Consider the following 22443-nt stretch of genomic DNA (forward strand, 5'->3'; position numbering starts at 1 on the left):
GGTTTATTTTGTGAATGATGTTTGCGTACCTACCAGTGCTCACATTGTGTGGAACCCCACAGAACCCATGAAAAAATCGCAAGGCACCCCAGGATGCCATGGCACTCTGGTTGAAAATCACTGCCCTAACGCTTTTGGTACTGTCTTAGTAACAAGACACAGATTTAGATTATTCCTAATCCTCTGACACCCAAAAATGCATAGGTACTATATCATTGAGCTCCAGCATCCTAGAAATCCAGAGACCTCAAGCAGATCTAGAATGCATCTTCTGTGTTTCTGCCATTGCTAGACCATCCCTTGCAGTTATCATACACCATCACAACGATCCCCAGCAATTACAGGTGTTGAGTTGCTGGAGATAGAAATGATGGATTTTTTTGGAATTTCAGACTCCATTATCTTGTTTGTAAAAGCAGGTGGAATGCCAAGATGCCTTGGAAGCAGCCGCTCGAGCAGAAGGCCTACCTCTGGATACCTCCATACATTCCCAGATGAGAATGTTGGATGAGGAGCGTCACAAGGGCAAATACCACCATGGCTTGAATTTGCTGAAACCCATACGGACGACTTCCAAGTAAGTCTTTTTGCTAAAGAAAAACATGGTTTCAATCGCAGCTTTCTTAAAATTGTGGTGTTTAAAGTGTGATTATAGCTCTGAAGTTGACCAAAAGATACCCAAATGTCACCTGTTGAAACTTTTATGGAGACCAGTCAGCACATGCATGCAGTACTTGTAGTGGAGATGTTTGGGTTGTTGTGGTGGTGTTTTTGTTTGTTTGTTTTGTTTTTTTAAGGGTGTCATGTTCTTTTTTTTTTTTAATGATGTTGTCATTTTGTATCTTCTCTTCCAGGCACAAGCACCCTGTTGATAATGCAGGACTTTTCTCCTGCATGACCTTCTCATGGCTCAGTCCTCTAGCCAGCAGAGCACACAAGAAAGGAGAGTTGTTTATGGATGATGTGTGGCCTTTGTCAAAGCATGAGTCTTCAGAAGTCAACTGTAGAAGGTAAAGATGTCCTAGTGTACTTTCCCCTGTACCCTGATGTTTATAGGTTAGCCAGTATAGGTGCATGCCTGACAGCCTTTGAAAATCAGTACTTGCCACAAAAGTATTCTTCATTAGGGAAACTTAATCTTAATTCTCCTTCCTGGGGCCAGTTCCTTTTGAGATGCAAGGGGCACTGCAATTTCTCTTACTTCTAGTGAAATCAGCTGAGCAGTAGTGTACATTAATGCCATTTGTATTTCAAGCAGGAGCTCGCTCTCACTGCCCAGATTCTGAATCTTCAGAAAGCACATAGTGCTGAGTTAGTGGCAAAATAAAATTGTAGTCAGTCTAAACTGTTGTCACAAGTGGGAATTTTAGGTGGGGCAAGAACTGTAGCATTTGGCCCCAGGACTTGATTGCGAGATCAAATGCCAAAGGCTTTTGATCTAGTACCCCACAATATCCTTGTGGGAAAACTGGAAGATTGTGGGCTTAGCTGCTCGATGGTTCAGTGGATGGGAAACTGGCTACAAGGTAGGACCCAGAGAGTTTTCATGAATGGATCTGTGTCATTCTGGTGTGAAGTGGCCAGTGGTGTCCCTCAGGGGTCCGTGCTTGGACTGGTGCTTTTCAACATCTTTTATCAATGATTTGGATGGGGGAGTGAAAAGCTCACTGACCAAGTTCATGGATGACACCAAGTTATGGGGCAGTGTGGTCACGTCAGAAGATAGTTACAGGCAGACCTAGACAGGCTCGAGAGTTGGGCAGACCGGAATCAGATGAAGTTTAACACTTTCAAGTGTAAGGTGCTCCACCTGAGGACAAACAACTCTCAACGCACATACAAGTTCAGTGGTGACAGTTTGACTTGCACCATGGCCGAAAGGGACCTAGGGGTAATGAATGACCATCCTATGAATGAGCTGTCAGTATGAGGCAGTGGTCAGTAGGGCAAACAACACGCTGATGTGCATCAACCAATGAATCTTGTGTAAAACCTAAGGAAGTGATACTCTTGCTGTATTCAGCACTGGTGAGACCACAGTTAGAGTACTACGTCCAGTTCTGGGCACTGCACTTGAATGAAGATGTGGAAAAACTTGAGAGGGCCAGAGAAAAGCCACCCATATGATCAGGGACTTGCAAGGCAAGCCATGCAAGGAAAGGCTGAGGGACCCTGGCCTCTTTAGCCTAAAGAAGAGAAGGTGGAGAGGGGACTTGATAGCTGTTTACCGCTATATCAGAGGAGTGCATCAAAAGCTCGGTGAGCAACTGTTCACTAGGGCACCCCCAGGGAACACCAGGACCAATGGGTACAAACTCCTGGAAGGCCGCTTCAGGCTTAATACTAAGAAAAATTCCATTAGTCAGGGTGTCCAGACTGTGGAATAAGCTCCCTCCAGAGGTGGTGCAGTCACCTACCCTGGAGATTTTCAAGAGCAGACTGGACAGTCACCTCGCTGGGGTCACCTAACTCCAGTTGTCTTCCTGCAAGGTTCCTTCCAGCCCTTAACATCTACCTAATGAGTTGTGGGTCAGCAGATTCTTGTTCCCAGAGAGTCTCTAAGCAAAATAAGAAGCACTCTAATTTTCTTTAGCTCTCTGCAGCATGAAAGCCTTTTTCCCTATAGATTCAGTTTAAAGATTCCATAGTGATTCAGGATAGAAGTATTTCTCTTGGCTGCACAGAATATGCTGTGTTGTGTATACTTGTATTGGACCTTGATGACTTGATCCGAGAAGGCTGTGAGAAAACAAGAGCGTCTCATCTATGAAAGAAAGTGTCTGTTGTCCTGATTTGAGGCATCTAATCGCAGGATTTGTACTTTTCAGGTTGGAGAGATTGTGGCAGGAAGAGCTGAAGGAAATGGGGGCTGATGATGCTTCTCTCCGGAGGGTTGTGTGGGTCTTCTGCCGCACCAGGCTTATCATTTCCATAGTGTGTCTGATGATCACACAACTCGCGGGCTTCAGTGGACCAGTAAGTAATATCCATCCTTTTTTTAACATCCCCAAAGGGCTCCATCCCATGGCCAGCTCTAACATGTTAAGGTTTCATTGCAGGGTCATTAATCGTTTTGACTAGTTAGTTTGGAAAATGGGGTTCTTGCTGAGAGAAATGGGTGTTTTTGAGAGAGCTTTCCTGCAGCTGGTGAATCACTTGCTTGACACATGAGGCCAGGTCTCTGGAAAACGGTGGGTGGGCTTAGATGTCCTGAAGGAAAATATATTTGTCTTTTCTTTCTGGTTTTGAGAAGAGCTTAAGGCCCTTCCTTAACTGATGTGGACTTAGTGTATTAATGGTTGTATAAAGTGTTTGTTTTGCTTTTGTTTCCTTGCTTTTGCTACTTTTTTTTTAGGTAACACTTTTATTTTGGAACTAAAATTCAAACGGTAAAGACATCACTTTGTAGATCAGTGGCCTAAATAGTGCAAGAAATGGAGTGGTATTATTCAATCATTCTTTAAAAATTGAAGAAAGCAGGTCTCGGGAGAAATCTGCATTTTTAGTTATTGATCCTACAAAGATTGATCCAGCAGGTTCCACTGAGAAATGTTAGATTATGCATTGCCAGTAGGAGCTGTGACTTGTTGCTGTAGGTAGTACTGAAGGTACAACATATGGGACTTGACATTCACACCATTTTCCTGTCACCTGTTTGTTGCACATGCTGTGCAGATTTACAGTTGAGATTTTGACTAAATTTATTCTCTACAAATTTCCCTTGAGGAGTAGGAGCAGTATTACTGCTTGTAGTACATGTTTCAGTGTGCTGTTAAGATGGAGGTTCATTTTGTCGGTAAGTACATCTGGGATGCGCTCTTAGGTTAAAAGTCTCTTTTTGAAAATGTTTTTTCCTGCTTTTCATATCTTTTAAATGCTTGCTTTGTTCCCTCTTAATAGGCAATACAATGTCTGTTTTTGTGATATTGTTTTCAGTGTCATAATTAATGATAATAGCTTGTGGTAATTATAAAACACTTGGACAAATGGTTGGTTGTAGTGTTAATTGCCAAAACTAATGAAGATTTTAACAGAACCAGCTTCCCCCAAGAAGAGCTTCTGTCATTGTTTCACTACAGGGTCCTGGTAGCTGCTCTTATCTTTAGCAGAGAACTTGCAGCAGGGTTGTCCCTAATTTCTTTAGAATAATTGTGCTGCTCTGTCAAAGCCAAACTGCTTAACAGAGAGACACTTTAATAGGCTGGGTTTTTAGGTTGCAATTCACTCAGTCTGGATACTCTAAAATTTGATCCCTCAAAGATTTGTCTATTTTTGTCAACCTTGTTCAGTTCTCTGAATGAGGAACCTCCTCTTTTGGTTCCATCATTTTGGCGTGAAAGATGAGTCTTTACCACCCCTCCCCCCTGTTGTTTTTTTTTTTTTTTTTTTTAAAGTGGCATGCATTTGTGATGTGCCTGGGCTGTCTCCTCTGAATGATCAGTGCTTTCTTGGACTGACATAGCCTTTCAGTTTTATTGAGGTGAAAAGGGAGATCTGGAAAAGCACTCGGCTTGTCTGAATGCATTGGTGAAAATTACCAAAATGGAGTTAAATGTTTTCCAAACTTGAACACTGTGAACTGAGTTTCCCTGAATGTGGAGAGCTAGGCATAGTGGCAGGTTCACTAACAAGCATTTTAATGGATACAGCTGGAGGGGGGGGGAGTTGCATTTTTGGTATTAGATCTTTCCCAAGGCCCACTCCCCCCCCCCACACACACATTTTGCATCTGACACAATTTCTAAACGCAAAACCTGTTCAGAGAAACTCCGTGTGTCAAACTGTCTTGCAATAACCATCAGAAAGCACTAGCACAGGTGAAACACCTCTTAAATCCGGCAGATACAGTTGCTGCTATTTTACCCGATGCCAAACATTTCATTTTCAGATGGGGCAGGGACAGAAAATCTGTTTAACTCCAGGTCTAAACACATGCGGATGTTTTGCAGTAGCTCAGAACTAGTTTCTCGGTTTGGGAGATGGGCGGCTGGGGGGAACTTGCTATCTTAGCGGAGCACAGCTCGGAGGGCCCGTCTGTTAGGCAGGGGGGAGTGGTGAGCCATCGAGGTAAGTGTCCCACTCGTCCCGTTCCGCTCCAGGTGCAGCTTGCTTTGTGCTGTCACACACTGGACTGGGTGGGGAGCGTTTCTCTGTAGTGGAACCAGTGACAGAAGCTGTTCTTTAGAATTTTCAGGATGGCTGTATTCTGCGATCAGAATGAGACAGTCACGCTGGGCAGAATCCAACGCCAAGAGCAAAGGTAAGGTAATGTTTATTCAATGGGAATGCTTAAGACAGCCAAGCAACTAATACCAACCACTACGGTAACATCCGCCCGCAGGAGTCCCTTTCCCCGATAGTTTAAGATTTACGTTTAAAGACTGTATCTCGTTTTGTAAAAGAACTTTGTGTTGGATTTCCTTTTTTACTTTTCATTAAACTTCCCTGAGTATGAACAAAATGTTTTGAAATGTGAATGTTACATATTTGACTTCCCCCCCCCTCCCTTTTTTTTTGAAATTCTTTAATCTGCTGTTTTCCTCTCTTTCTTTGGGAAAAAAAAACCTTTTTTTTTTTTCTTCTGATACACAATGTAAGCCTTACCTTTTATCTCATCACGGGAGATGCTGATTCTATAAAACAGTGCTGAAAAAAATGCACTTAAAAGGTTTTGGGAGGAAAGAGACCCCAGGAAACATCTGCTCTCTTTACACACCTTCTCTTGGAGACTTTCAGCCCTGCTGCGGTATGCGAGAAAATGCTTGCTGCGCTGCGATCGTGCTGAGTTACAGCTCATGAGGAAAAAAGGGGCATTTGACCCCACTACTCAGTGACTCAGTTGCATATGTTGGATTGAATACTGGAAAAGAAGTCAGTCTTCTCATTAGTAACTGCAAACCAACTGTATGCAGTTATGGTCAAAACAGTGGATGTAAAGATCAATCCAAGTAAGAGAGAGGCTGGAATACAGTAGCTTTGTGAATGTGAGCTCCTCACATTTGTTCAGGGACTGGTGTGTAAATTTTATCGATGGGCCATTCTAGAACCTGATGGACATCCTGGCTTAATTCCCACTTAGGGAAAATGAATGAGCAAAAATCTTTACAGCATGTTTCCTTGGTTCTGCCACACAGAATTAGCTGCTTCAGGAAGAGTGCATTTGGTCTTCAGTTTTTATCTGTCGATCGGTGCTGGGTATAGCTATGTTGCCTTTGGTGAAATGGTACATTTTTTTTTTTTTTTCCTCCCTCCTCACACTATACAGAACTCTTACTTGCAACACCCGATGCAGCCAAGAGGACTTCAACAGACTATGAAAGGCTTCCCATTTCATTTCTTTGGTCTCAGATTTTTCTTTTGCATTTTGTTGCGTTGTGAGCAAAGGTAATTCTCAGCTCTGTATTAAAGAACCATAAGCACAGACATCTTTAAGCATCGCTGTTGAAAGGCTCTTTTTATGAAACCGCCGTTCATTAGCTGTGAAGCCTTACTGTAGTGTACCTTTAAATCAGATTTCAGAATCCATGCAGCCTCTGGCCTGACTTGCACTGCAACCTTCACTGCCTCTTGGGACTTCATGAACGTATATTGGTTCTGTTCTTGTATCTTTAATTTTGTGTGCGTAGTTACAACCTAGTTTTGTCTCGGGGACTAGACTGTCTGTTAGATATTAACTTTATACAATTCTCTTGTATGTGCAGATTGTATGTTTTTATACAATGCGCTACCTGTTGTACAGTGTTTTGTGAGATGTTACCCATTTTAACATGGCACTTTATTGTTTTCAATAAAAGCCTGTTGTTCCTCAGTTGATAGTACTTGATATTGCTGATGATTGTGAGTTTTATATCGTACTGTGCCGCTGGACCACACGCAGAGCTGGAGGTGGGAGTCAGTGGTTCTTTGGGTTTCCTCCTTTCTGCAGGTGATATTTGAAATGTTATTCTGGAGGTAAAGCGCTCTTGTTTTTGGAGGGAAAGGGTGGGGAGGGTGGATGGGCTTTTTTTGTTTTTTAAAAGTCTATAGTATCACTTACCTGGGGGTTTTTTTCCTGCCTGTTCTTTTCTTTACTATTAAACTGCTGATTTTGTTTATTTTCAAGAATGTTTTGCAAATGTCCTTCTCACTCTTCCCCAGTACGACTGTAGGTACATTGTTCCTTTTTATCAAATAAGCACGTTTGAAGCAAACTGAAAAAAGGTCTTAATGTCATGTAAAGGAATGTTTTTTTAATGTGTTCAAATGTACAAGTAGAGATTTTTACTTTGTCTTGTACAATAATGCATTACTTTCAGATGACTGACAGATTTATGTTAAGTTAGAAGATGTGAAGGATTAGAAGCTTTCTGCAGAGAACACGATGGCAAAGTAAACCTTCCTCTTCTTGCTAAATTCAACTCGCTGGTTTTTGCCTTTGGCAGGGCTTTGCGTAACGGTGCTCTGCCTATTGATGATTTTTACTTCTAGAAAGAAGATGCCCTGTAGAACAAATTGCTTGTCTAAAAATGAAGCAACCCTCTTATTTCTAACTTAACATAAAGTTGTTGCATGGTGCCTTGGATATGTCAGGATGTTCATGCACACTTGCATTTCTTCCTGTAGGCGTTTGTTGTGAAACACCTGTTGGAGTACACACAGCAAAATGAGTCCAACCTGCAGTACAGCCTGTTGTTAGTTTTTGGCATCTTTATGACGGAAATAGTGCGCTCCTGGTCCCTGGCGCTAACCTGGGCTTTAAATTACCGCACGGGGGTCAGACTGCGGGGAGCTATCCTGACTATGGTGTTCAAGAAAATTCTCAAACTGAAGAATATCAAGGAGAAATCTTTAGGAGAGGTAAGCTGCAGTTCCTCATTGGAAACTGCCAAGTTGAAGCTTACTTGCTACATTTTTCTTCTGAGGATGAGGCATGTTTTTTCACCTCAGATAACCAATATGGTGTTGTGTGTTTTTCAGCTCATAAACATGTGCTCAAATGATGGACAGAGAATGTTTGAGGCTGCTGCAGTTGGCAGTTTGCTGGCTGGGGGCCCCATTGTTGCCATCCTGGGCATGGTTTATAATGTCATTATTCTGGGCCCAACAGGCTTCTTGGGATCAGCCATCTTTATCCTCTTCTACCCAGCAATGGTGAGTTAAGTGGCCGGGAAACCTCTGGTACAAAGTAAGCTGGAACTAGACTTGAACCATGCGTCAAAGGATCCCATTTCTATTAAAAGAAAACAGTGACTGAATAAAAAGTGTTGAGAGATCCTGAATTGGGTGCCTGTATAGTGCTTCATGTTTTCAAACTCTTCAAAGTAAGAGTTTAGAGACTGGCAAAGTTTAGAATTTAAATAGGATGAGATGGAAAATGGGCAACTAAATTGTGAAGCAGTCTGCCCCCAGTATGGGTTATGTTAATTCATTGGACTTGGGACTGGATGTAGAAAAACACAGAGGTTCTAGCTCCCATACCCCATTGGCATCCCGATTTTTTTTTTTTTTTTTTAAATTGGTTCTTATCTTTGAAATACACAAACAGTTTAAGACTTGGCAGCATTAGAGTTGCTCTCTCTCCATTCATGGATTAGCAGAACCAATCCATTCCCATGTTACAATAGAGTTGATAAAATTCAGAAGAAATGCCCAGTGCTGGGAAACGGGCTCTCGTTCAAGTGGGCCGTTCATGGAATGGACCATAAGAGGAGGCCGAAGTTTTGCTGTTGCATTAAAGTGTATTTTTTTTAGAAAAGCTAGGAAGAGCAGAATCTGGTGTGACCCACTGTGGCATACTTGATCCACTTAACAGCACAGGTAAAAGCAATGATTACTGTACGATAAAAATGAGATGGAGAAGGGTTGGAATTTGATAATCTCGGCCAACTACTTTGGTTATTAAGAGGGAGGCAAAGGCTGTTTTTCTGTAGGTGAGAGGAATAGGGATGTGTAACATGAGGCAAAAAGTTGAAAACTGTGTAACGAGATGTTCCCTTCTGGATTTGTGGAAATAGAAGGGGCGTTAGTAAACACTGACTAAGGAGAACATGGATAACCCTCTCTTCTTTAGACCTGACCTAATCAGTTAAGGTGTTTAAATATATATTCTTTTACCATCCTCATAACATTGGGGTATAATAGAATTTGGTCTAGCACATGCAAGGCTTTATGGAAGCAGGGTATGACTGAATTGTGTTACCTTTATGCATTCAGTATAAAGGTTAGCTTTAGATCGAGTTAACTTTGCAGCCTTTTGTATGCTGAAGATAACAGCAAAATCTATTTCTATTAACTGAAAGCACTTTGAGCCCTTTGGAAGTCTAAATAAAAATGAACCCAGTGAAGCTGATGCCATAGTACATTTAGGTTTCCATACTGATTGGCTCGTGGAATGGAATGGAAAGGTCTGAAGGGCTTTTGCACCACGTAACTTTGGTAACGCTTCCCTCCTTGCCCAATTACCGGTCCTGCTGATTTCTTTTCTAGTTAATAGGAATCAGGTACGCTTGCCATTTCAGAGCTGCTATGTTGCATGGTGCTTCTTTCTGTTTCAGATGTTCGTATCACGGCTCACAGCTTACTTCAGAAGAAAATGTGTAGCAACGACGGATGAGCGTGTTCAAAAGATGAATGAAGTTCTCAATTACATTAAATTTATTAAAATGTATGCCTGGGTCAAAGCATTTTCTCAGAATGTTCAAAGTGAGTGCAGATGCTCTATGAATGTTTCCCTTTAGCAAACGCCCTGTTTTTGTGACCTCTCTTAACGCATGTCAGTAGACATGACTGCACGTTAAGCTGTGCTAGAGCATCCATTCTTCTGGCTTGTTGCTTCTGTTGTAGACATATTGGAGCAGCAGTTTCTATTCTGAAGTTCCTCTGATCAGCAGAATGCTCTTTGTGGCCTTTCATTGACGGTTAGGTATAAAAGCCTTCATAAATATTGTGTATAAAGGTTGAATACTAATCTTGACCAATACTGTACAAATTGCCCAGTTTTTAAACATAAAAAGAGTAATTGGACCTCTGTCTTCATTGAAATATGCATCTGCTTACGGTTTGTCTCTGTAAATATGTAGCTTCTCCTAAAACTCATGTAACCTTGTAAGTATTACAGCAGAAGAGGTTGCATCTGCTTTACCCAAAATGTTTCTAAAGCATTGGTTGCGTACGCTGCAACTCTGCTTGTCCCGGTTTTACCTCTAAGGTGTTTGTACTGTTTGTATTTCTAGAAATCCGAGAGGAGGAACGTAGGATCTTGGAGCGTGCAGGCTATTTCCAGAGCATCACGGTGGGCGTAGCTCCCATTGTTGTGGTAATTGCCAGCGTGGTGACATTCTCTGTCCACATGATTCTTGGTTACGACCTCACAGCAGCTCAGGTAACAGAGTGGTTCATTGCTGAGCTAACTTATCATATCATATTTTTATTGTTGTAGCTTTTCTTGGTTAAACTGTAGAAAAATAATCCAGAGTGTGAAAGTCATCTTTATTTTGTGCCTTGGCTCACAGAAGTATTAGGGTTGTGCAGAGCTTCGGTCCCTGATTTGACATGGCAGAGATTCAGCCTGCTTTGGTGACTGAATTTCCAAATCTGAATCAGGAGACCCTTTAATCTTTCCAAATCTGAACTGATTTGGAAAGATACGATGATTCTGACATAGACACAGCTTTAAATGGTTTTTTTCTAGGTACCAGGCAGCTTGTGAACGCTGTGATGCTGGGCTGGATGGAGCGTTCCACAGGAGCGCAGGAGGGTCCCCAGTGCACTCGGCAGCAGACCTGGAAGCGGACCAGAAGTACTTCCATTCCACTTCCGGGTTTGCCGCTGAGCAGGTGTGGCGTCCCCTGTGCTCCTGTGGGACCCTCCATCCTCCCCGCCATTGCAGCGTTCATGAGCCAAGCCTGGTACCTTAAGGTATGTAGAACAAACTTTTAAAGCTGCGTCTGTGGCCAAATTGCTGATTCTCTGAATCGGCATCAAATCTGAAGACTTGGATTTGGCCGAATTGAATTGGGGACATTGATCCAAATCAACTAATCAAATCACTGTCCCTGATTCGGGCTGAATCCAAATCGAATACAGCCTGTTTCGCACACCCCTAGTGAGTATATGGTGGCGTAAGATTAGTAGCAGGTGTGGTATAACTTTCCACACCTGGTTCTTTCACTGGTATTTCAGGCTTCCTGGAGCAGGATTTAAGGGCCAGATTTTAAATTGTGACTAACCCAGTCTCTCTTTGTGTCCTGAATTGTATCTGTGCTGTCTTTTTTTGGAAACATTATTCTACAAAAGGAAAACTTGGCCATCAGTTTCTTTTTCTTCTTAGTTGCGCAGTTGCAAATAGGATTTTTCTTCTCTTGTGACCTCTTAGGCAGGATTTGAACCAACGTCTGGAGAATTGGCAGGCGAATATTCTATAACTTGCTGGATTTGCCATTGCCGAACTGTGGGTATCTAGGATATATATTTCTCCAGTCCTTTCTAAAATATTGGGATGGGAAGGAGTCTGTCCTTTTCTGTATTAGGTCAGAGGCTGTTGAGTATGTGAATGGTTCCTCAGTGGCAAGCCTTTCCTTCAAGTGGAAGGGTCTTGAATGGCTTCTGCCAACAGAACTTAGCCCTTGGTGGCTTTGAATTGCTGGTGTGTATTGCAACCGAACATGGTTCTCTTTCTTGTCTTGTGTATAGGCTTTCACAGTGGTTACAGTCTTCAATTCCATGACTTTTGCTTTAAAAGTAACACCTTTCTCAGTGAAGTCTTTATCGGAAGCATCAGTTTCTGTTGACAGATTTAAGGTGAGTGGTCCTTTGGCCATACAGCTTTATCCTTAAATGTGGAATGTCTCCATGCATGTGTAGTTCTTATTTTTTGCAGAAGAAAGAGAACCTAACGCTGACATAAAACAGTAATTAACTATTGAGGGTTGATGCAAGACCTCTGTGAGCAGCTGTTTATCCTAGATCAGATGGCTGTGATGTTTTGGCGCTGGCCATGATTAGAAATGGGATGCTGGAGTAGATGAATCACAGGTCTGACCTAGTGTGGCAGTTCCTGTGTTCCCTTTTAAGAACAGCCCCATAAGCATGGGGATATAGCATATTTCCTCGGTGAAATGCTTTTCGGATGCATCATGGGCTCTGACTTTCCAGTAGCCAGGAAATGTTTGTAACGTAAGGTACAAGGCGCTGGAATTCCAAAATGAATTGGGTCATTGGAATTATACTTTCCACGTGTGCTAGTGAAGTAACTTCTGTGTCCAAGGAGCAAGGAAGGTGCACATCCTCTTGTAAGCACGTTCAGTTACTTGGTGCCACTGATTTACTCTTGGTTGTTAATGGATTTAAGCCCTTTTTTCATTACTTTCTCTGCTCTTGGAGCACTAGAGAGAGTCCCCAGCTGGGAAGTCTAGAGTTTCAGGAATCCCGATCTAGGATGTTGCATCTTCTGGGGCCGGACTAGGTGACCTCCTAAAGGTCCTTTCCAGCCTTTTTGTTAATTCTGTGATCCATTTCTGCATTCACCATAATCATATGGGGAGTTCATTTTTAGATGGCACTGAAATGGGAGACTTCATAAACTGCACACAGGTGTGTGCCTGCCTGCACACATAATAGACCATATCTAAAATCAGGTCAGCTCAGATCAGTGGTCTGCCTAATCAGGTACCCCATCACCAGGAATGGCCAGTTCCAAATGGTTTGCAGGAAAATGCAAAAAAAACCCTGTAATGGTGAGTGAGGGGAAGTTTAATTCTAACAGCTGGCTGTTGTCAGTTGCTGGATCACTCTTCTTGTTCCATGTTATGATATATATAGCCCAAATTTTTCCAGCCATACTGCACTGCCAGTCCATGTCTGATTGGTTTAGGTGGTGGTTCTCCCAGTTCTTACTAGCAAAATTTTTGTTCTGCATCTGTAAAGCTTAAAGGATGTAAGAAATACTGTGGATGAGGGAAAATGAGAGAAGAACAGGATGATGGGGGCAGTGACTTACTCTTTCCTAACATGTGACTTCCCCTATTGTTTGTTTTTAATGATAGAGACCTGGGTTTTCCACTGTTTCTTTAACACTAATACCAGAAATTGCCTGACCCACAAGTTATTGCTTAAATTGTCGGGTATCTATTCATGTATTGCAGTGACTTACAAGAATGAAATGCAACACTGCAGTTTGGTGAAACTGACTGCAATGCAAAAACATTACTGTTCAAGTCACAGAAACACTTCCATCTTCCCCCTCAGTCCTTCGGAGCAGATGCATGTGTGTGTATACTGCCTCTTAATAAACTCCTTGGCGAACCACCGTTCTGTCTTCTGTCATGGAGACAGTTATATTGCTTCTAGTTTTTAACATCTTGCTGACGTTTCCAGACAAGACCTTGAATTCCCAAAGTTTGTATGCAAGTAATGACAATTAACGTGGACTGGCATGAAAGACCATGTGCAAGTACATCTGACAGTGCAGACTTCAGTGGAACGCTTGAGATGCCCATATTCTTATGAAAGCACTTCTTTTGATCCTCATTTTGAGTCACCTGAAAAATCAGGCTTCCTTATTCAGAAATGCTGCAAGGAGTGTTTTATGGGGTGTGGGGGAGAGGTGGTTTCTACATCAGGATTTCTAAATCCTGCTTGGTGCAGGGGGCTGGATCCAGTGATCTTCCAAGGTCCCTTTTGGCCTTACAATCTCTATGAATTGCTCAGTTTTATTAAAGCTGCCTGTGCTTGTGCAGGGGGTGTAATGGGCTGGTTATAGGGTCTTGTTCTATTGCAGTAGAAACATATTTGATTGCTTTGCTCTTTAAATATTTTGGAGGCTTTCTCATGAGTGCTTAGTTCAGATAGGGATAACTCATGAATGCCAGTGTGATTCTTATTCAGGATTGCCATAGTTGGGGGAAAAAATACTTTTTCAATTCAAAGTGCAAGTTATTTCATTAGAAGTGTGATTCATCTTATAACCAAACCATGCGAAAGCCTCTTCAGAATCTTCAATGGTGATCTTAGCAATGGATGTGGTGGAAAACATGATACAGTGGACTTGCTAGGTTAATTTTCACCACTGCTTGTTCTCAAGACTTGACAAATTGGCTACATTTTTCAGAGGTGGCTTTTCTCACCGTGTACCCCTCCATGTGGGCCAAACAGGCTGTCTCAACTCTTGTTAGTTGGCATTCAAGCAATGAGAGCTATCTTTCCTTTGCCTGACTCTCCAGCTGCTATGCCTTTATTTGAAGGTACGAGGCAGTAACTGAACCAGATTTAAAAGATTTAAACTCTTCCAGCATAATGTCTCAAATACTGTAATTCTGTCAAAGTCTTAATGTATCTAAGAGCTTCCACCACACTCAGGAATACTCAGGCCCCTTAGCTGGCCTGGAGTTAGTTTACACTAATGAGCTACCTTTTGCTCTTCAGCTTCCTCCCACTGTATAGCCTGATGTGTTTTGCTGCGTGAGTGTGCCATAGGCTTGTGTTCCAGTCTTGACCAGGTGTCTCATCTTTACACCTCTCTCACAACTCCTATCAGAGTTTGTTTCTAATGGAAGAGGTTCATATGATAAAGAAAAAACCAGCCAGTCCTCACACCGCGATAGAGGTGAAAAATGCTACCTTGGCTTGGGACTTCTCCCATGCCAGCGTCCAGAGCTCACCAAAGTTGACCCCCAAAATGAAAAAAGACAAGAAAGGCACCAAGGGCAAGAAAGAGAAAATGAAGATGCAGAATGAGGGACAGCAAGCTGTGCTGGCTGAGCAGAAGGGCCATCTTCTAGTGGACAGTGATGATCATCCTAGCCCTGAGGAAGAGAACAAAATAATCAACCTGGTTAATCTTCGGCTTCAGAGGACTCTCTATAACATTGACCTGGAGATAGAAAAGGTGAGGGGGCAACATTGAATAGGTCTCCCCAAGTTCCCACCTTGCCTGGCTATCCCTTGGAAGAAGGCAGTGCTTGCTTTGCATGCTGTGGAGCATATTGCTCTTGTCTAACCTCTGAGATGGACATGGAGCCCTTGAGGGTGGTAGACGCAGGTATGTAACGTTCCAAGCAGGTACACCGTTTGTATCAACCGGAGTTATTGCAACCTGGGGGACAGTAAGTTACCCAAGGCAGCACCATAGGACTCTCAGGTGTTGCCCCTACCATGTATTCAGATGAAAGCTTTGGAGTTGTCTTGAATAAGTTATTAAGTATGCAGAGAACTACCAAGACAGGAAGGACCTTGAGCACGGGGCTTATTTCCAAAGCAGTTAATAGCTTTGCAGGAGTTCTCTTGTGCAGCACACTTGCACTGATCTGATATTCTGATTTAGCATGGCAGAGGGTTCCCTGAAGAATAGTCCCCTACTATACTGCAAATGGTACAGAGGGACTCCCAGGCTATCAGTGCCTGGCATTTCCTTTCCAAGTTGGCTCGTTGTTGTCAGCAGGTCCTTGATATGAGGATGACAGTCTTTGCGTGAAAAGGGAAGTCATTGATAAGTCTGTAGATGACTTGTTCCCTCCTTTTCCCCTCCCCCTCTCGGAGACAGGCCCTTCACAGTGAGGAGGCTGGTCTGAGATTTGCATTTCGATTGCAGGCATGGCAAATAGTTCCAGGAGGAAGGAGTAGATCCTGGTGTTGGGTCAAAAGCTTTTGTCTTTCTCATCTATACACCTCCACAGCGAGACGAGTTAGCCTGAAATGATAGATGCCTTGTATATTATGGTGCCACTGGGGGTGATTCAGTACTTTAAATCTCCTACGTATGGATGTTAATACTGTATTTCTTCAGACTGGCTTTCAAGGTGTCCTTGATTCTTTTGCCTGTTTCTAGAGTAGTGGCCATCACTGTCCAGTATGGGTAAATGTGTGATGAAGAGTGACACGTTAGTACATTAGATAGAGCACTGTCTGGTGCTTGGACACTGTAGCAGAGGTGTCCATCCAGCTACCAGAGTACTGACGGATATGCTCAGCAGATCTTACGCCATCAGATGAAGAGGAGAAATAGTGCAGCTTCCGCTGTTCTCAGTGGGAGCCATTTGACCCAGTGCACTTCTGAAAATAGGGCTGCATCATTTAGATGCATAAACAGGAGCTGAGTTCTTTTGAAAACTTTAATCTGATGCACATCTCAAACTTCCCATTCCTTCCTCTCATTCTTTGTTTATACCCTTGCATATCACACTGAACCCCTGGAAATGTTCTCAAGTCTAAAATCCTGCAATTTGGCTTCCCTTTCCCTTAACTGTCCCAAGTTCTGTGAAGCAAATCTTTCTTTTTAGTTGATCCCTCCAGTGCCTGGACTGTTCTGGTCCTCATATATTTGGCGCATGTTGTTTTGGATCTTATGCAAGGGCAAGAAGTCAAAGAAAAGTTCCCTTTGGAAGAGAGTCTTAAAGAAGTTTCAGTGCACTCTGTTCAGCCAGGGGGTCGCTTTCTAGCAGCGTAGTTTGGCACAACTGAATAAAGCAGTCTAGTGTTGGTGGCATCGGAGTTAGGGAGAGCAGACTCTGTCCCCTTTCTGTACGCAGGGAAGAGTTGACAGTAGGGCTGTATGAAGCTTTGGTCGCTGATTCGATTTGGATTCAGCCTGATTTTTGGCCTCCCGACTCATCTCTCCGAATCGGAACCCTCCAAACCAATTTGGAGAGATTCGGAAAGTTTCAGCTATTCAGACTTTGACATAACTTTTAAATGTTTTTTCTACGTGCCTCAAGGTATCAGGCGACTCGTGAACACCGAGGGGTAGATGGGGTGTCCCATGCTGGGGGCGGTCCCCAGCATGCTCGGTGGCAGACCCAAAGGACCAGAAGCACTTCCGGTCCACTTCTGGGTCTGCTGCAGAGTGCGCAGGTAACACCCCCTCCCCGCCCCCGCTACCCAACTGAGCTGGAGGGGCATGCAGGGGGGTCCTCTGCACACTCTGCAGCGGACCCAGAAGTCCTTCCAGTCCGCTTCCAGGTGCACTGCTGAGCGTGCTGGGGCCTCCTGACACTCCTGTGGGATGCTCCATGCACCCCAGCATCTCAGTGTTCACGAGCCGTGTCTGGTACCTCAAGGTATGTAGAAAAACATTTAAAGCTGTGTCTGTGTCGGAGTCACTGGTTCTCGAAATTGGCATCAAATCTTCAGGTTTGGATTCGGCTGAATCTCTATCTCCAGTTTGGGCTGAATCTGAATCCCAATCAAATATGGCCTGTTTTGCACACCCCTAGTTGACAGCTCTGCAGATGGACACGTTTTCCTTTCACTTCTGGTATGTTTGCAGTTTGGGTCAGCAAGGGACAGTTTTTACCACCTACTTTCCTAGAATGATGGACTGACCCAATCTAGCTCTTTACCCATTTGATATGCCTCATTTCTGTTAAATCTCCTTTCTCTGTTCGAGATGCTACAGGGAGCCCAAAATAAGAACAAAACTGGGAATTGCTTAATACATGCCATAACTTGCATTCTTTTCTGTCCAGGGCAAACTAGTTGGGATTTGCGGCAGCGTGGGGAGTGGAAAGACCTCACTTATTTCAGCCATTTTAGGGCAGGTAAGAATGTGCATGTTTTATGGGTTCTCTCCCTCTTTCCCATTTTCCACTTCCAGTTTCTTGTATTTGATGAAAATTGATTCTTTTGCCTCCTAATGTCATGAAAGAGCAATGTTAACATTGCCACCTTCCCTGCCAGTTGCTCTGTTGGCTTAATGTGGTCTCATTCTGTGTTTCTTCTGACCTTGCATTCATATTACCCACTGTGATCAGGTGAGTCGCATTTGGGTTACAAACTCTTTAGGCTGCTAGAACCTTAAGTGTTTTTTCTGGACACAGGGCCCAATCATCATAGCAGTCCTTCATATATAAGACCTTAAAACTATTCATTGGGATTGTATTCTGTGATGATCTTGCTTCTGGGAGATTTCTACTGGTACTTTTTTCTTTTTTGTGTGTGAGGAGATTTTTCCCATCTAAAGATGGAATAGTAGAATTTGAGGCCCTTCTGTTTTGCCTTCTAGATGACCCTCCTGGAGGGTAGCATAGCAGTAAGTGGAACCTTTGCTTACGTGGCCCAGCAGGCCTGGATTCTCAATGCTACGCTTCGAGACAACATACTTTTTGGGAAGGAATACGACGAAGAAAGGTTTGTTGCACTAATGGGTTTGCTGGTTTTTATATGTACTTTATGGTGATGGTTGAGCCAACGTCTGAAAAGTTGGTGCACAATAAAATGTTTCTTTCAGCATCATCCAAGGTCGTCTACACCAGACGGGGAGTTGTCTGCACTTGGTGGTAGACACTTCATTGGCACTGTCTTGCTGCCTTAGCACTGCTCTCTTCCAGAAGGGGCAGCTATTGTTCATGCTTACATGAACCCTTCCTGTATGCAAGCTTTTCATCAGTGGGGACAGTCATCAGTGTTTTCTTGCACAGCCCCTGAAAAGCCTCTCTATCTTCCCAGTGTTTATCACAGTGCTTTGGAAGTAGGCCACATAGACTTTTGGAAGGCCTTTGACACTGTCCCTCACCCACCCTGTTCTCATTAAGAAACTGGGGGACTGTGGTGTTGACACCCACACAATCAATTGGGTTGCCAACTGGCTGGAGGGCCGCACCCAGAGTGGTAGTGGATGGGTCCTTCTCAACCTGGAAGGATGTGGGCAATGGGGTCCCACAGGGCTTGGTCCTCAGGCCTGCACTGTTCAACATCTTCATCAATGACTTGGACGAGGGGGTCAAATTTGCTGATGACACTAAGATGTGGGCACGCTATAAGGAAGGAATAGGCTTCAATCGGACCTACACAGGTTACAGGGGTGGGCGGATGAGTATAGGATGGGATTCAACACCGACAAGTGCAAAGTGATGCACCTGGGGAGGAACAACTAGCACCATGCCTACAGACTGGGGAACTCCCTTCTCGTCAGTGCAGAGGCAGAAAAGGATCTTGGAGTCGTCATTGATGCCAAGATGAGCATGGGCCAGCAGTATGGGGAGGCAGTCAGGAAGGCCAACCACACCTTGTCATGCATCCACAGGTGCATCTCAAGCAGATCCAAGGAGGTGATCCTCCCCCTCTATGCGGCACTGGTCAGGCCGCAGCTGGAATACCGAGTCCAGTTCTGGGCGCCGCACTTCAGGAGGGATGTGGACAACATGGAGAGGGTCCAGAGGAGGCCACCTGCATGATCAGGGGACAACAGGGCAGGCCCTATGAGGACAGGCTGCGGGACCTGAACCTGTTCAGCCTCCACAAGAGAAGGCTGAGGGGGGATCTAGTGGCCTGTTACAAACTAGTTGGAGGGGACCAGCAGGCATTGGGGGAGTCCCTGTTCCCCTGAGCACTGCCAGGAGTGACCAGGAATAGCGGTCACAAGCTGGCAGAGGGGAGATTCAGGCTAGACATCAGGAGGCGCGACTTCACGGTCAGGGCGGCTAGGATCTGGAACCAACTTCCAAGAGAAGTGGTGCTGGCCCATACCCTGGAGGTCTTTAAGAGGAGGCTAGACGTATACCTTGCTGGGGTCATTTGCCCCCAGTAATCTTTCCTGCCATGACAGGAGGTCGGACTAGATGATCTACTCAGGTCCCTTCTGACCCTAGAAACTATGAAACTATAAGCCCAGTTTATGGATGAGGAGCCCATGGTAAATCAGTTGCTTCAGGCTACATGAGTTTCTAATGTTCACTTACGAATCGTAATGGTGTGTGAGCAGAATGTCCTCAAGAAGGCCAGATGTTCACTGCTTATCTGATTCATATTCTTTAGATACAATACTGTGCTGAATGGCTGCTGTCTGAGACCTGACCTAGCCATCCTGCCTAATGGGGACCTGACAGAGGTAAAAATCCTACTTGTGGTAATAGCAGACGGCTGCTTTCCTGTGGTGAGGGTGGGAAGGGCATCAGTCTGGTGTGCTTTATAAATTGATGGGTTGTTCTGTTTTTGCACTGCTGTCAAACGGGGACCTCTCAATCCTGGACTGTTGAGACTAATAATACCAGGAGTTTTAATTGTGAAATACTGACAGGGTGTTAGCTTGTTGTTGCACCAGTAACTCCTTCCTCAGCAGGACCATTTCAATGTAACTTAAGCATAGTTAGTTGATAAGGAAATATGACTGTGACTAAGGTTCAACCACATTACTGTTCTGTGTGTTCATTGTATGATTCCTTTTCCGAAGAGAAGAAAGGTGGTTATTGATGTTGGTCAGAAATTGGGCAGAAGGCAGGGCAGGGGGTAGCACTTTCTAGACTGGTAGTGCCTGCCGAAGTTGGTAGTTGCATACTAAAGTTGGTGCATTTCCAAATCAGTTAGTCTCTAAGGTGCCACCTTGCCCTGTTTTCTGCCTTTTACAGTAAGCATCTCCTAAATTTTAATATGACCTATTTTCAGTTTTGTCCTTCACTGTAGTAGATGCACTATCCCTGGCATAAATGTGGCCTCACTACTTCTTGTGTTCAGCCTTGCAAAGACTGTGTATATATCTACCACAGATTGGTGAACGAGGAGCTAATCTGAGTGGAGGACAGCGCCAGAGAATCAGCCTTGCCCGAGCCCTGTACAGTGACAGGAGTATTTACATCCTTGATGATCCTCTTAGTGCCTTAGATGCTCACGTAGGAAACCACATTTTTAACAGTGCAATAAGGAAGCATTTGAAGTCAAAGACTGTCCTGTTCGTCACCCATCAGCTCCAGGTACAGCATCCTTTATGCATCCTTTCTTGCACCTTGTATAGCTATCTGGAGAGGATGCTTTTAGGTTACTGTAATTTTAGAATTTTAGAAACAGTATAATTGCATGACACGGTTTCCCTCACCTTCGGGGGTTGGCTGTTTGTATACACGAGGCATTTGCCATGCTGTAGGTATCTAGGTGATGCCTGTGCAGCCTAATATGTGTCTGATGGAGGCTGGGAATACTTGGCTAGAGAGGCAACAGAGTTAAATGTTCCTACTCCAAAGCCATAAAGCCTGTTTGTCACTTCAGAGTACCTGGGAATCCATGCCAGTTAATCATGCCAGCAGTTACTGCCCAAAAAAAATCTGAGATTTGAGAATTTTTTTTTGCCCTCTTCTGTATAGAAAATATCAGATTTAAAGATTCAGAGTCCCCCAGCAGAAGTTCTGCTAAATTGTGTATGTGCTGTATGGCTATTAAGAGTAATCACAGTCCTCCAGCCCGTGCAGGCTCCTTAGCTAATTAGGCAGATACTTAGGAGCTGGGGGACGTGGGCTGCTTTTGATTCCCTGAAAGCTAGTGAACTGCTTTAAAGCCCCATGTGTGCCCTTTATCTGGGATATTAAGGCTGTGTTCTTGCTGCTGTTGTCTCCAGTACCTTGTTGACTGTGACGAAGTGGTCTTCATGAAAGAGGGTTGTATTACTGAGAGAGGAAGCCACGAGGAGCTGATGAATTTAAATGGTGACTATGCAACAATTTTTAATAGCCTGCAGCTGGGAGAGACGCCACACGTTGAGGTACTCTACTTTCCGTTTTTGAAAACTGTGACATAAGTCCCTGTGCTTAGAGTTCGGTTACAGGAAGCCACGTAGTCGTTCGAAAGAAATTTGTAAAATGACCTAGTAGATGGATTTGCCTCTTCAGAGAGATCCTGTAGGACGTCTCCCACTGTGGTATTGCTGTTTCTGTCCCAGCGTGGAAGTTCCTAGTACACAGTCCTGCCACTCATTTATCTAACGTGGAGAAAATGTGTGAATTTTCATTGTGGTGCTCAGAAGACAAGGCACATCCCCCACTTATAACATGGCACTTCCTTTCTATGATGTGTCCTCCCAGATTGGCACAGCTGAAATCTAGCTTTTGGGTTGATAGACCTCTTGCTAGGTTCTTACTATGGTTCCAGCTTGGATGACAGAGGTACAGCAGAAGTAACATGACTTGCCCAAAAGTTATAAACAGCAGAGGGTTGAGAATTTGACTCTAAGTATCCCTTGTTCTTGGGACAGCTGTGGAGAGATTGCCATAAATACTGACTGCAGTTTGAATGGTAGTACGGTCAGCAGGTTGTCGTGTCACCTGGCAGTTACAGAAAAAAGGCTTAAATTGGCATAATATAAAAGGAACCACTCCATAGGAGATGGAGCTTGTGTCTGCACTATTTTTTTTCCACCTACGTAACTTTGTCATGCTTGCCCCAGCCCTTCCTGGGAGTTACCACTGCTCCCATTTTTTATTTGAAAGTGTTTAGTTTTGATTTTTCTTAAACATACAGTGCCCGTTATCTTAAATGGATTACAAAGTATGGCATTAAATAATTTTTAAGAGACTGATCGTTGCATTGATTTGACATCTGCCTTCTAGACATCAAAAAAGAGATATTCCACTGAGATAGTACTGCTATGTGGATGGTGATAACCCTAATGATAGGAAGCGTTTGATTGGATTTTGTGCTTGGCCAGTGGAAGAAGTGGAGGAATGTAATCAGTCACTCTGCGTGTCCTCTCTTGGTGCTGTGAAGACT

The 22443-nt window shown here is 43.8% G+C and overlaps 1 protein-coding gene across 9 annotated transcripts in view; it reads left to right on the plus strand.

Annotated features, from left to right (window-relative positions):
- ABCC5 (ATP binding cassette subfamily C member 5) overlaps window positions 1-22443 on the plus strand; it is a 68594-nt gene that overhangs the window by 25826 nt on the left and 20325 nt on the right. The window contains exons 3-16 of one of the 9 annotated variants that reach the window (XM_090053198.1): window positions 417-577; window positions 855-1010; window positions 2829-2976; window positions 7603-7836; window positions 7957-8130; window positions 9534-9681; window positions 10212-10360; window positions 11671-11778; window positions 14513-14863; window positions 17439-17510; window positions 17975-18099; window positions 19726-19798; window positions 20454-20657; window positions 21296-21439. In XM_090053198.1, coding sequence (XP_089909324.1) covers window positions 417-577; window positions 855-1010; window positions 2829-2976; window positions 7603-7836; window positions 7957-8130; window positions 9534-9681; window positions 10212-10360; window positions 11671-11778; window positions 14513-14863; window positions 17439-17510; window positions 17975-18099; window positions 19726-19798; window positions 20454-20657; window positions 21296-21439 — 2247 coding nt within the window. Of the gene's footprint in view, window positions 1-416; window positions 578-854; window positions 1011-2828; window positions 2977-3082; window positions 7837-7956; window positions 8131-9533; window positions 9682-10211; window positions 10361-11670; window positions 11779-14400; window positions 14864-17438; window positions 17511-17974; window positions 18100-19725; window positions 19799-20453; window positions 20658-21295; window positions 21440-22443 lie in introns of those variants that run through there. The other 8 variants (XM_090053199.1, XM_090053200.1, XM_090053202.1 and 5 more) reach the window with 8 other exon arrangements.

Source organism: Crocodylus siamensis, chromosome 6 (genome assembly GCF_052110815.1).
Source record: "Crocodylus siamensis isolate JL-2025a chromosome 6, ASM5211081v1, whole genome shotgun sequence".
Lineage (NCBI taxonomy): Eukaryota > Metazoa > Chordata > Crocodylia > Crocodylidae > Crocodylus > Crocodylus siamensis.